General features: G+C 42.6%; 1 protein-coding gene across 1 annotated transcript; it reads left to right on the forward strand.

Annotated features, from left to right (window-relative positions):
• Positions 1-4,280: 4,280 nt before the first annotated feature.
• On the forward strand, positions 4,281-14,354 carry LOC119026991 (FERM domain-containing protein 7). Its single transcript, XM_037111772.1, has 11 exons — positions 4,281-4,697; positions 9,009-9,113; positions 9,191-9,233; positions 9,321-9,399; positions 9,493-9,590; positions 10,060-10,174; positions 10,256-10,403; positions 10,784-11,043; positions 11,230-11,298; positions 11,430-11,505; positions 11,735-14,354. Exons 1-11 carry the CDS (start codon positions 4,482-4,484, stop codon positions 12,950-12,952), a joined length of 2,427 nt encoding a protein of 808 aa, XP_036967667.1. The 5' UTR covers positions 4,281-4,481; the 3' UTR covers positions 12,953-14,354.
• Positions 14,355-14,506: the final 152 nt, after the last annotated feature.

The raw sequence follows: 14,506 nt of genomic DNA on the forward strand, positions 1-14,506 counted from the left end.
CTTAAGGGGTTGCAACTGGTCGATTTGGAAGGTTGATCGCATTTTAACTTCTAAAAGCCGGCAGAAAAACTAGCCGCTCAGGTTTCATTGGCGATGTGCTGGTTATGGTGTTTTGAGCTGCACTTTCCCCAGTAAACACACCAACCTGTTCGGCCTCTCTCGCAGTCTTCTGAAAACCTACAGTATTGTGACGGCGTATTCAGATTCATGTCCTCACAACATGAGTAACACACACACACACACACACACACACACACACACACACACACACACACACTCAGCCTCTCTGCTATTTGACTTTCCATGCAGTGGTTAATGGTTTGCACCTGTCCTGCTCTGTTTTCTGTTCAGCTTTTTCCAGCGTATCCTTCATCAGCACACACCCGCTGCACGACTGTGTGTGTGTGTGTGTGTGTGTGTGCGATCAGATCGCCTCCTTTGCTTTTCTTTTTCCACATCGCGTCCCCTTCCTGCATCTCGTCCTTGCCTCATTTTGTATGAGCTCCAGGATTACACACATCGCCCGTGTTGGATTTTTCCCTCAGAGGTTGACAGATGTTTCATCCCAAACATCACAGGTCAAAGTTCTCCACATCTGGCCATTAATGTCACGTCCAGAGGAGATGTTTAGCACCTGATCCTCTCGACCTCAGTTGTGACCTCATTCATATTTAAAAAATTAAGTGTTTTTTGTTCTTTCTTTATCTTCAAAAATAAAAAATAATGGAGAAAAAAAAGGTTTTTGATTCCTTATTTCAATATAATTTTCATGCAGCAGCACATATTAAAGCTCAGGCTTCGTGTTCTGACTGAAAAATAATGTTTTCATTCTCATTTTCACAACGTTTTGAAATATGTACCGTGTTTCTCTTGAGCTCGATGTTTTTAAATGTTTGTGATACTACAGGCCCGGTGTGGTGCAGGTATATCAGCCCAACAGCAGGACGACACACTGCTGCAGTGGAAAAATTACATGAGAGGGAAGGCTGTCATCGTGTGTGTGTGTGTGTGTGTGTGTGTGTGTGTGTGTGTGTGTGTCTCAGGAGGGAGGCAGCAGCATAAAGACGCCAGATGCTACTGTGTCAGGCAGGTTAGGTGTGTGTGTGTGTGTGTGTGTGTGTGAGAGAGAGAGACAGAAAGTGAGACGGGTGAGGAGAGACAGAAGGACAGGACGGGAGACGGGGGACGGAAAAATGAAAGGTGTGTGTGTGTGTGTGTGTGTGTGTGTGTGTGTGTGTGTGTGTGTGTGTGTGTGTGTGTGTGTGTGTGTGTGTGTGTGAGGCAGATGGCGGGTAGGGACGGAGAGAGCAGGATCATGTTACAGTATCAAGTGTTAAATGTGTGTGTGTGTGTGTGTGTGTGTGTGTGTGTGTGTGTGTGTGTGTGTGTGTGTGTGTTGAGCTGCTGTGGATCATCTCCAGGTCTTTATCTCCATCTAGTGGTCAGACTGTGACAGTAACAAGCAGATCTGATCTGCAGTCAGCTCATCTGCTGTATTCAGACTTCACACTGTGAACGCAGCAGCTGCTCTCTGGATGAACTTCATTACCCATAATCCCTCAGACTCTAAACCTTCACTCCTTCCTTCTTTCCTTCTTCCCCTCCCTCTCGTTCTTTCCCTCTTCCTTCTGTCCTTCCTTCCTTTCTTTATCTCTTCCTTCCTTTTTTCCTTCCTCCCCAAAATTCCTTCCTTGTTTCCTTCCTTCATTCCTTCCTGCCTCTCTCTCCCTTCCTTTCTTCCACCTTCCCGTCTTTCCCTCCTTCCCCTCTCTCTTTTTCTTCCTCTATTCCTTCATTTTTACCTTTCTTCATTCCTCCCTTTTTTCAGTATAAACATTTTAAACTGTTATTTAAAGGTTTAAATCCTTAAAACTAATCAAAATGTGTCATTAGTTACTATCATTATTGATATCAGGACTTCTGCTGGTATTAATATATCTGATTTTCATGGCTGTATTTGACTTGGAACATTTTCGATACTACATCTGGTCTTGTATCAGTTACCTGAAGGGTTAAGAGTAGAAAATCAATTAATTATTTACTTCTTAATTAAAGTTATTTGCTTTAATTTACAGGTGGCTGACATGTTCTGAGGTGTACGGTCATGAGTCAGTGAATGGTCGACGTGAAACCAAAGTGTGAAAGTCATTAAAAGTGCAACTTGAGTAAAATCACAGAAGAATTCATATTAAAAAATGAACTTTAGATGTGCTCCTTTGGGTTTACTGGCATCACTGGTGTGCGACCACGTACTGCGGCGACGTCTGGCCTCTTCACGCTCGACGCAAGAGTCGTGATGACGCAACTTCTGACACGTGAATCCTGAAAGGTCGAGGACGCTGCATGCAAGACTATACAAAGCTCACCAGTGTATAAATATAAATATAAATATATAAATACATATATAGTGTAGTATAGCATGTATAGTGTCATGTCGGCGCTCGGCCTCTCCTGCAGCCTCTTATTGTTGCATTGTCGTTGTGATATTGTCGGTGTGTGAGCATGTGTGTCAGCCACAGACAGACAAAGAGAACAGAAGATACGAGTCAGTGGCTTGACCAACATTTCACATGTGTGTCATCCTACACACACACAAACACACACAAACACACACTCAGATACACACAGATACACATTAAGTGCTCAGTCCATGCTGGAGGCGACATGAGGCATTGCACTACTAGCCTACTTTAGGACAGGTCACTTCTCTAAAAGCGTCCAGCCACCGTGAAATTCATATTATTCCCGTGGAGGACACACACACACACACACACACACACACACACACACACGCACACACACACACACACACACACGGTGGCATCCCATACGGAGTGTATAGATTCATCTCTGCTGGCTGCTTAGATGCCGCTTCAGTGGAAACATATGTGAAGAAAGAAAACAGCAAATCGATCCGAACAGATTTTGTTTAGTGCAAAAATGATCAAATTTAAAGTCAAAACGTGTTTTGTGTTTATTTTTACTTCACTTAGACGTTTGAGCTTCAGTGTGCAGAATGATGTGTGTGCTAAGAACAGCATGTTATAAAATAATATAGTGTAGTATCGTAGTATAGTATATTGTATAGTATAGTTCGTTATAGCAAAGCGTAGTGTAGTGTAGCGTCATATCACTTTGCATTCTATAGCATAGCATACCTACATAGAATGATGTAGCAATATATACCACAGTATAGTAAAGCACTGTATAACATAACATAGTGTAGTTAGCATAGTAAAGTATCACACAGCTAGCATTGTATTGAACAGCTAGCATAGTAAAGCATAGCATAGCTACCATAGATTAGTATAGTATAGCATAGCAAATCTACCATAGAATAGTATAGTGTAGCATCGCATGGCTACCATAGTATAGTATATCATAGCATAGCTGCCATAGAATAGCATAGTGTAGCATAGCATAGCTACCATAGAATAGCATAGCATAGCATAGCTACCATAGAATAGCATAGCATAGCATAGCTACCATAGAATAGCATAGTGTAGCATGTATGGCTACCATAGTATAGTATAGCATAGCATAGCATAGCTACATAGAATAGCATAGCACAGTATAGCATAGCATAGCATAGCATAGCAAAGCTACCATAGAATAGTATAGCATAGCATAGCATAGCATAGCTACCATAGAATAGTATAGTGTAGCATAACAAAGTATAGTATATTATCGTTAGCATAATAGGGTATAGCATAGCAAGCATATTAAAATATAGCTTAACATAGCATAGCATAACTAGCATAGAATAATACAGCATAGTATCACTAGCATAATAGAGTAAAACATAGAAAGCATAATTTAGCATAGCACCACATAGTGTAGCATAGCACAGCTAGCATAGTGTAATAAATCATAATAAAACAGATGTGGAAAGTAATCAACTACATTTACACAAGCAGAGTACAGTGTTAAGGTATTTTACTTCAGTATTTGGATGCTATGCTACCGTTTAATTTTTATTTGATTACTTTAATCTCCAGCTTCAGTTACTGTGCAGACTAAAGAAGTGTATGAAGAAGCTAAATACAGATGTTTTACTTGAGTTAAAGTAATATCACAGTGTGTACTTTAAGTATCAGAAGTAAAAGTACTGATGCATAAAAGTGTCACTGTAATGCATCTTTACTCTACTGTTAGAAGTTGTTAAAGAATAAATGAAGTACTTTTACTCTGACACTGCGGTACATGTACGTGTGTACTGTGAGCACTGCGGTGTGATGCAGTACAGTGTGTGACGGAGGCTGTCGAAACTACGTCACTCATCCAGAGAGAGAGCGCGCGCTCCACGAGCCCGGGTGGAGGAGCGGCTGGTGATGATGATGATGATGATGATGGTGATGATGATGATGATGGTGATGTGATGATGATGATGATGGTGATGATGATGATGATGATGATGATGATGATGATGGTGGTGGTGGTGCCGGTGGTGAGGAGCGCGTGAAGCCGAGCCGCTGCCCTACATGTGGATGTACAGTGCGGATGGAGACGTGACGGATGACCGCCGCTCCTCCCGAGACTCACGCGGACCGATGGGGGACCCTCACCGGAGGACCAGGACCAGGACCAGGACCCTCGGGAGCCTCAGCCTCTCCTCCAGGTCCCGGGTCTCCAAGGAGACCAAGCTCCGGCTGCGCGTCATCTTCCTGGATGACAGCGAGCGCACGTTCGAGGTGGAGGTAAGTTCATCTGCACGTGAACTCCGTCACCTGTCTGCAGCGGACCAGGTGTTAGTAACGTGTTAGTGACCGCTGTTCTCTGAGGCAGACAGAGGTTCAGATTTATATTATATTATATTATATTATATCCATCCTGTGTGATCTACTTCTGTTTAACTTCTACTGTTAGAGAGAGAGGAAGAGGGAATGGAAAGAAGGAAGAGAAAGAGGGAGGGAGGAAAGAGGAAATGAAGGAAGAAAGAAAGAAAGAAAAAGAAAGAAAGAAAGAAAGAAAGCACAGGAGAGAAGGAGAGAGAGAGAGAAGGAGGAAGGAATGAACGAAGGAAAGAAGGAAGGAAGAAAGCAAGGAAGAGTGGAAGGGAAGAAGAAAGGAAACAAGAATGGAAGAGAGAGACAGAGAGAGGGAGGGAGGGAAGAAAGAAGAAATGAAGGAAGGAAGAAAGGAAAGGAGAGAGAGAACGAGAAGGAGAGAGAGGGGGAGGAAAGAAGGAAGAGAGACAAAGAAAAATGAGGAAAATAGAAGAAAGGAAGAGATTTTCAGAATAAGAACTTTCAGTTTTGTTACTTTAAGTTGATTTTGGCACTTTTTCACTGTAACTCATGTCAGCACTGTTTCTCTGCTGTGTTTAAACTTCATGTTGTCACTTCAACAGATCTGAGATCTGCTTCTACCAAACAACACAATAACTCTGCAACCCACCGTTTAACAACAACAGCAGGAAAACAACACTGAATATTTGACTTCATAGAAAAGACAGAATGCTTAATTTAACAATTTAAACATGAAAATAATGATATTATAGTCACTGTCCTCTCCTGTAGCTGTATTATCAGGCTGTTACGCCCACTGACAGATGCAGACGTACAACACTTTTAAAAGACATTTGATTTAAAAACCTTTATCATCATGACTCCAGTCCAACATCTGCACCTCTTTATTTCCATCTTTATCCAGTAAAACAGAAAAAACAAACTCAACATCTAAAGACGTTAATATTCATGATTCATCTTTAACTGGAGGAACTTTCTCTGGAGTGGATTAAATATATGGTGGGTTTGATAATAAAAAGTCTTTTGGTGGAATAAACAAATACTGAGAACATGTTACGTTTTCAGAATAAACTGTAGCATCAGCAGATGTTTGTCGTGTGTGAAACATCTGGACGTGAAGCTCTCTGCTGTCTATGAACAGTCGAGTGTGTCCGCACGAAAAACATCAGAGCGACGGGCCGCGATGTCGACATGGTGACGCCGCCTGCGAGGCAGTAACGCAATCTAAAAGGAGACCGCCACTGTGTGTGTGTGTGTGTGTGTGTGTGTGGCTCGCAGTATTGTGTTAGTAAAGTAGCTCCATTTTCCACGCCCATGCTCTCTCTTCTGTCGGCCTCCGGGACATTAGTAGCATCTTTACAGGAGGAGGAGGAGGAGGAGGCGGAGGAGGAGATGAAGGAAGGAACGATAAAAGAGAGAAAGAATAAAAAAAAGGGGGGGATGAATGGACGGAGGGATCAGATGGATGAGGGCTAAAATAAACTCCTAAACCACCCTGTGATAAATATAGTGTGAATCTGAAAAACAGGGAGGAAATAACTGTGACAGAACAAAAACACAGTGGAATCATAAAAATAGGTTTGTGTGTGTGTGTGTGTGTGTGTGTGTGTGTGTGTGTGTCTGATCTTCGAGCCTTCAAGGCAAAACCCCAATTAATGATCAGACGGGATGTGGAGGACGGATGGCTGACGGACAGACACAGAAATAAAATGAATGTCTGTTTCGTAGAAAGACGTCCCTAAAAAAATAGCTGTTAATGTTTCAGGAACAGTGAACTAAAGTTGTGTTAAAGCTCAGAAATACGTATTTTGTTCCATCAGTGAATAAACAAGCAGTTTGAAGCTAGAAAGGTGGCAGGGTCCGCCACATATAAACAAAGTAATACAGATATAAAGTGCGTTTTGACGATGAACATCTTTCTCTTCTTGTTAACATTTCTACCCCAAAATCTACAGACTGCTCCTTTAATCTGAAACCGTTTTACGCCACTAAAACATGAGAGTTAGAAAAATGTCCCACTTCAGCACCACTCCAACCTCTTCACCAGAACAAATGGTGGCAAACTGCAAACCAGAGATACATTTAAGTTAACTGCCCTCTAATGTTTCATTCTTATATTGTACGCCGACGACACTGTGCTGTAGGTTGGTGTTAGACTTGGTCACAAAACAAACACTTTAGGTTCAAGAAAAGATTGTGTTTGGATTTAGGTTTGGGTTTGGATTAGCCTGATGTTCTGCAAAGCTTGGGAGCTCACTGTGGGGTCCATGAAGCCGGCGATCTGAAACGATGATAAAGTTATTTAATCATGAGGCTTTTCTAGACTTTCCAAATGTTAAATCATTGAATTATGACAATAAAACGAGGGGGCGCTTGAAAAACCACATCCACTGTTTTATAGCCTCCTCTTTCACAATGTAAGCTTACGGGAAAGAGGCTTTTTGGGTCGCAGAGCTTCACGTGACGTTCTGATCACACGGTACCTAAACTGGCTTCACAGCCAACACCACTACATGCAGGCCGTTACTCCACCGAAAGAGAAATCACCAACATTTCATTAAGAAATTATCAAATTTGATGCAGCACAAACAGAGATATCGTCTCTCTGATCCGTTGTGTTCTTCTTCCTCATCAAAATACACATTACCCATAATGCAACTCAACCATAGGCCGCTCAGTTGGAGTCTCAGGTGTGTTCAGCTAGTTAAGGTAGGCTAGTAGAAATGAGGCGCTCTCATCTCTCACTCTACACTGACAGGTTGTTTCACTTTCACTTTCACTTTCACTTTGGCATTTAAAACCAGGCACTGTTGTGTGCAGCTGCTACAACGCTGCTCAAAACATAACAGAGTTAAAAAAAAATATGTAAGCCCAGTTTGTCAGTAACCAGTGGGCAACTCTTGGTAGCACATATTTAACTTCCTATCAGACACTTGTTAGAAAGGACGGTTATGTTTTACCTCCATCCTGCAGATTGGACTCTAACGTCACATTCCGCTGTATTGAAGCCGACTGTCTTGCTGCTCTGGAGGCGGCCATTTGTTTCCAGTAATCATCGGTTAGGCCTGTGTTCTCTTTATAATCGGTCACAGCTGCTCCCTCTTCTCCCTCTCTCTCTCTCTTTCTCATGACAAGTTAATGAGGGACGCCCGGTGACCCCCCGACAGGCTGCTAAACACCGACCAGCAGACAGCAAACACTAAAAAAAAACGACCTCGTGTCGCTGCAGTAAGAGAACAGAGCACGAACAGCGTGGTGGTAATTACAGGGATGAGAGGAGAGGGAGAGGGATGGAGAGATTAAGGAAAGGAAGAGATATAAAGGCAGGAAGACAAATTACTGCGTCCGCATCCCTCCAGCGTTTTTTATCGGACTGAAACTGGCAACGCTTTGACTTCACCGCGTCTTCAGGAGGCCGAAAGCTGAAAGGTTACCGGCTGACATGACGGTGAACAGATCGAAGGAAAATATGTTTGTTAGAAACGTTCATCAAAAAGAATCACACTCGATAATCACACAGCGATGTCGAAAGTGCCAACACCTGTTTTCAAATAGGTCCGGGATTTAAAATTAAGAGTTACAGTCCAAAAGAAATCTCAAACATGTTAATTAAGTTAGTCTATAATTTAGACTTTTTTTCTTAAAACATGTGACAAAAACCTGCAATATTTCAATGTCAGTTATTAGAGCTTGGCAGATAAAGTGCCTGTTTTGTTGACTTGTTGTTTTTTTCCATATAATTTGGTGTTAGCACTGGTGACACAGTGTTTTCAGTGTTTTGTCCAGCTCAGAGCACGCACACATTTACTTTTCACCTGTAAAACGTTTCACTCAGCACACATCTTGGTCACAAAACAAGAGACTAGCAGTTCTGTGAGGCTTAAATCCAAGACTGCATGATGTGCTAAAAAGACAAAAACACAGATTCACAACTATTAAAATCATGACGATGTGACCAAACAAACATCTACGTAGGCTTGAAGCACTGGACGTCCTGTAGTCAAACGCACCTCCGACCAGTTTGGATGGTTTAGTGGTCATCCACTCTGAACCTCGTCTTCAAACGACCTGTAACACCGAATTACACAAACTCTCATTATGCAAAGCTCTCGAGAAACTAAGTAACAGAGAAATTGATCTGCACCGTGTCGCCTGCTGTCCCCTCCGGAGTGTTTCTGGACTTAAAAAATCCAATTATCCCTCCGAGTCTTTTTCTCTCTCCTCCACTTTTAATTCTTTTTTTTTTTTTTTTTTTCCCAGCAAAAGGTTTTAGGAGGCGACTTCTTCAACAAAGTGTGTGGTCACCTCAAGCTGCTGGAGAAGGAGTACTTCGGACTGGAGTTCAGACACCACAACGGAAACTACGTGAGAACATTAAACAATCACACAAACACAGAACATTTTGTATTTCTTCGTCTCAAAGCTCGTGTTCTGTGCTGCAGGTGTGGTTGGAGCTGCTGAAGCCGCTCGCCAAACAGATTAAATGTAAGTCACAGAAATAACATTGCGTAGTTTTATGATTTTATGTATTTCTGTTTCTGTAATATTTACTTTCTGCTCCTCCTCTGTCAGACACCAACGACCTCTTCTTCAGGTTTATAGTCAAATTCTTTCCACCAGATCCTGGACAACTTAAACGAGGCCTCACCAGGTAACACTGCTCGTTATATTTAATAACAAATCTTTGGATATTTGTCAGATCTGTACATGTTTGTTGTGTGTGTGTGTGTGTTTGTGTGTGTAGGTATCTGTTTGCCTTACAGATAAAGCAGGACTTGTCTAACGGCAGTCTGACTTGTCACGACAACAGCGCCGCCCTGCTGGTCTCACACATACTGCAGTGTAAGTCGAAATATTCACCACTAATATGGTACTTTTTTACTTTGTCATGTTGTCTTACAGCAATGATGGAATGTAATTAAGTCAATTTACTCAAAGAATGTACTTTAGTACTTGTTCGTGTACTGTATGTACTGTATATCCAGGTTATCTTCTGTATATTTATAGTTTTTTAAGATGATTTTTTCAAATGAATGCAACTATATTCCACTCATTAACATATGAGAGGCAAATGTACTTTTTACTTCACTACATTTGTCTGATAGCCATAGTCTTATTTACCTCAGTAAGTAAATTAACACCAGTACTGTTCTTAATCACAATCTTAAGGTATTGCTACATACTTCTTCCTTCATGCTAACAGTAGAAATGTTGTTCAGGGGGACTTTTTAATTTGATACTGCCATTACTCTTTAAAGAAAAACTCTAGTTTTTTGGATATATTTTTATGTATAATTGATGTGTGTTGCAGCAGAGCTAGGGGACTATGATGACGAGCTGGACTGTCAACATTTAGAGATGAAGCAGTACGTCCCCAACCAGGAATATTTAGATCACAAGATCATCAAGTTTCACAAGAAACACAGGTAAGTTTTCACCCTGAACACGGCCAACACAAGGGAGTCAGCACGTCGCTAAAAGGCCTCAGTCCTTCTGTCTCTTTGTAGAGGTGTGACTCCAGCAGACTCGGACATCCAGCTGCTGGAAGTGGCGAGGAAGCTGGACATGTACGGCATCAGGCCTCACCCCGCCAACGACGGGGAGGGAATGAGGATCAACCTGGCTGTGACGCACTCTGGAGTACTGGTCTTTCAGGTATGTGGTTCATGGTTTCCGTCCATAAATCTGGGAGCAAACAAGACTTTCTGACATGTTTCTACTCAGCCAGGGCTGTTTTAAGCTACATTGGCAGCTTGGCTCTTAGTATGGCGGTGTTATTTTTGTTTCTTGGAAATATCTTAACAAATTTAGGTTAAAATTGGAATGATATTTGGTACAGCCATTCAAGGTATCCAGAGGATGAATCCTGAAGACTTTGGTGATCCCTAGACTTCTTACCTAGCATCACCAACATGCCAACTTCTCCATCAAATTAAATCTAAAACTAACAAAATTCATGTCGGAAATAGTTGGAGGCTAGCACAGATGCTACACCCTAAACATCAACATATATCTTTTTTCTTCTCTTTCTCAAGGGAAATACCAAAATCAACACGTTCAGCTGGGCGAAGATCCGAAAGCTGAGCTTCAAACGCAAACATTTCCTCATCAAACTGCACGACAAAGTTGGGCCTTCGTGTAAGGACACGCTAGAGTTCTCCATGGCCAGTCGAGATGTGTGCAAGTCCTTCTGGAAGAACTGTGTAGAGTACCACGCCTTCTTCAGACTGGCAGAGGAACCCAAGACAATACACAAAACACTGCTGTCCAGTAAAGGCTCCAGCTTTAGATACAGGTAAAATACTAGACAGGATTCTCTCTACATCCCACGATTTGACTCCAATCCAGAGCGCTACACTGTGATTATAATACAATCATTAATGTCTCTTGGTTAAGGGATAGGCAGAGTAAAGACGTTAAGGTTGTAAGATACTTACAGAGTATTTAATGTTTATATTTAATGTATTATTCTGTGTGACAGTGGGCGGACTCAGAAACAGCTGCTGGAGTGTATGGGATCAGGGGAGAAGAAACCTTCGCACTTTGAGAGGTGAGAATACATTTTAAAAGCAGGATATATTGGACTGCTTGGCCAAAGAATACGCAGATAGTGATGCAGATAGAGTTCATATCTGATTGTTTGTATCATCTTTACCTTTTGTCTTCTTGCTCCTCATCCAGGACCTACTGTCAGTCAGACTTTGATCCCAGACAGTGCCGATCTTCTCCTGATCTCCTCACGGACGTCTCCAAACAAGTAAGAAAAACTACCAATCAGTGTTCAAAACATTAATGTCAAGTGGAACAACATTTATTTAGCAGATTAAATAACAAGTTGATCAACAGTTAAGAATTTGCAACCATTTTGATAATCGTTTAAGCCATTTTCGAGCACTTTTCTTTGTTTTACATTCAGTAAATTGAAAATATTTAAGTTTTGTACTGTTGGTCGGACAAATGCAAAAGTCTAATCTTTGTCTCCTCAGGTGTACGAGCACTCCCACCCATTCCCTCGGCCAAGTCACGTCATGGCGGTCCACAGTAAGGACGAGTTGGAACCACATCACCGAGTCCTGGATGTCATGGACATCGATGGAGGAGGGGCTAAACGCAGTCAATCATACATTGAGGTCATCCAGAGGAACCGCCCTCTCTCCCATGTCACTCCGTTATCTCCGTCTCTGCACCAGTTCCCCTCCTCACCCAAGATGAGATCCGCCTCCACATCTGTGATGGAGGACATGAGGGGGATACGGACCGGAGCGCAGCGTCAAGCCCAGAGGCTAGCCGGAGTTTATGGCAACCGGTCACGGCGTCGGCCTAATCCTCAGCCGCACCCGGATGCCGGTCAGCAGTTGGTTCTTCTCTATCCAAATAGTCCTGCATACCAGTATCACCCAATCCTCCCATCCTTCCCATATGCAGGTTCCTCACCTCTCACCCGACACCCCTACTTGACGGACTACGTCGCTGTTTCCTCACTGGAGCGTTTCCCACAAGCAAGGAGACGGGAATATGGGACAATGGATGGCCTCTCGCGGCCACCTTTCTATCCGCTTGGCCATGATTCCCCGTCGCTCTCGCCAATCAGGAGGAACTTCCGCCCCTCCGGTTCAGGCGGGCTAGGACTGGCGAGGGTTTATCATCCAGGGAGCAACGGAGCAAGACTGTTGGGTGTTGGGCGTACGGAGCCAGGGCATTACAGCGATGACTCCAATTTCCTGCCTGGGTTGCCTCGCCGTGTTGCGAGCCAACCAGATGTCAAGTTTCACCTCTCAAGGAGTGCTAACCCTGCCTTTAACCCTGCTTCTGAATTCCGGCCTCTTGGATACTACCCCCACTTGACTCGCCCCTCCAGACCCACTTACCTCCCACTGAACTCCTCCCCTCTACCTGAGAGACCCACCTCGCTATGCATGATTGGAGGTGCAACGGGAAGCTACAGCGATTCGGACCCGGAGGTTTTCTATCCATATTACTGCCCACCACACTCGCTGGGGAAGGTGGCACGGCCCCCTGGACTTGCCAGGATGAGGTTTTCCTCTGGGAGCCTCCAACTGGACGAGGAAGAAGAAGAGGAGGAGGAGGAGGGGGATGGAGCAGTGAAAGGAAAAGCGGAGTTAAAGGGTGAAGTCGAGAAGAAAGAAAATACAGAAGGAACTGAGGCAAAAGGTGCCGCAAAGGTCACTGAAGTCACGCTGTAGATAGACAAAAAAAACATCTAACTCATGGAAACAAGTGCAAAGGTTCATGATATGATCACACTCAAAACTGGCAGGATGGTTTTAAAAACATCCGCCACAGACTGTAGATAAAACAAGACTTACATCACACATTGCAAAGGCCTCAAGTTACAAGAAGTGTTCTATCTTTCCGGTGTACTGGCAGATGAAATGTACTGTTTTTGCCTTGTTTTAGCGGAAACCTCAACGTCTTTAGTAGCCACTTTATGGCTACAGGCTAGTAAATTTTAAAGACTATTTAAACCTGTAAAATAACTCAATGTACCTCTAGTAGCACAGCGTCAAAGGTCAATCGAGCTGCACAAGCCTCAGCTGTAGCAATTGTACAAAATTCTTAGCTTGTTTCTGGCTTCTAAAGCTGTTTGTCCAGCGTTTTCTTGCAAGACTGACCCTAATCTGCCTCTGAGGGGGTTGCGTCTATAATTTTTAAATGATAAAAGCCTCCACAATGTTGTGGTCCTGGTACTCTGTGCTATATTCATCCAACGCAAGAGGATGAAGGAATGGCAGCAGAAGACCAGACAGGTTGGTGTGTTTACCGGGGAAACTACAGATCATAAACCAGCGTTTCAAACAGCAATAAAAACAGACATAACCACACTACAGTATGATTTAACCTCATGTGTGAAGTGTGGGTAACGCAACCAGTGAAGGCAACAAATCTGAGGTGATGTCTTGCAAGAAAACCGGCAGTATAACTGCACTACATGTGCCCGTGTTGTTAGCTAGCTAACTCTGGCGACCTCAACGTAAATTTAACAGTCACATTTATGAGGAAAATATACATCATCCTGCGCTTTTGGTTTTGCTCATGAGGTGAAGCCAATAGGGTCAAACTAAAGTGTGGATTTTGCTTGCCATGTAGCCAGGTTGCTAACATCAGCTAGCAGATATCAGGCTGCACAAACAGCTGGAGAATGATGAATGATATGTGGACTTTTCTGCTCTATTTGTGCTGAAATTGATCATTAAAGGAGATGTTTGTTCTCTACTTCATCGATGGATCTGACAGTTCATACCTGTATGGGACATGTATTATTTTTAATATTCGTAACAACCTTGAGCTTTTTGCTCAACTGATGCTCACATCAATCTTTAATTGATCCCAAGACTGGGATCTCAAACAGATAAGGGGCAAGAAAGAAAGTTGTCAAGACATTAATATAAAGTCTTGAGTGTTTCGTGATGTAGGTCTGGAAAACGTATTGGATAACTTTTGTGGTTGATGTAGCTAAGTTATTTATTTGTTATTTTGTATGAATGGTTCTTGTGAATTCTGTAGAAAAATGTGAACGAAGATTGTGTGGTTTATATAATGCAACAGCATTTGTCATTAAAGGATTATGCAAAGATAACGGTGGAAATGAACAAAATTAAATTAATCAAATTTATCATTTTGTTGTAACTGTACAACATTATTGGGTATTTGGGAATTTCAGGGAAGTAATCAGAAAATTTAGAAATTACAGTGTGATAACAGTAATCTTAATAAGATTATCCTCCAAAAACAGACGA

This window comes from Acanthopagrus latus, chromosome 10, assembly GCF_904848185.1.
Source record: "Acanthopagrus latus isolate v.2019 chromosome 10, fAcaLat1.1, whole genome shotgun sequence".
In the NCBI taxonomy this organism is placed as follows: Eukaryota; Metazoa; Chordata; class Actinopteri; order Spariformes; family Sparidae; genus Acanthopagrus; species Acanthopagrus latus.

Bases quoted from the DNA above. Each gene is read 5' to 3' on its own strand.
- LOC119026991 (XM_037111772.1), top strand. From the start codon at position 4,482: ATGTGGATGTACAGTGCGGATGGAGACGTGACGGATGACCGCCGCTCC. The intron at 4,698-9,008 runs GTAAGTTCATCT...TTTTTTTCCCAG, and splicing joins AGCGCACGTTCGAGGTGGAG to CAAAAGGTTTTAGGAGGCGA. The intron at 11,299-11,429 runs GTGAGAATACAT...CTCCTCATCCAG, and splicing joins AAACCTTCGCACTTTGAGAG to GACCTACTGTCAGTCAGACT.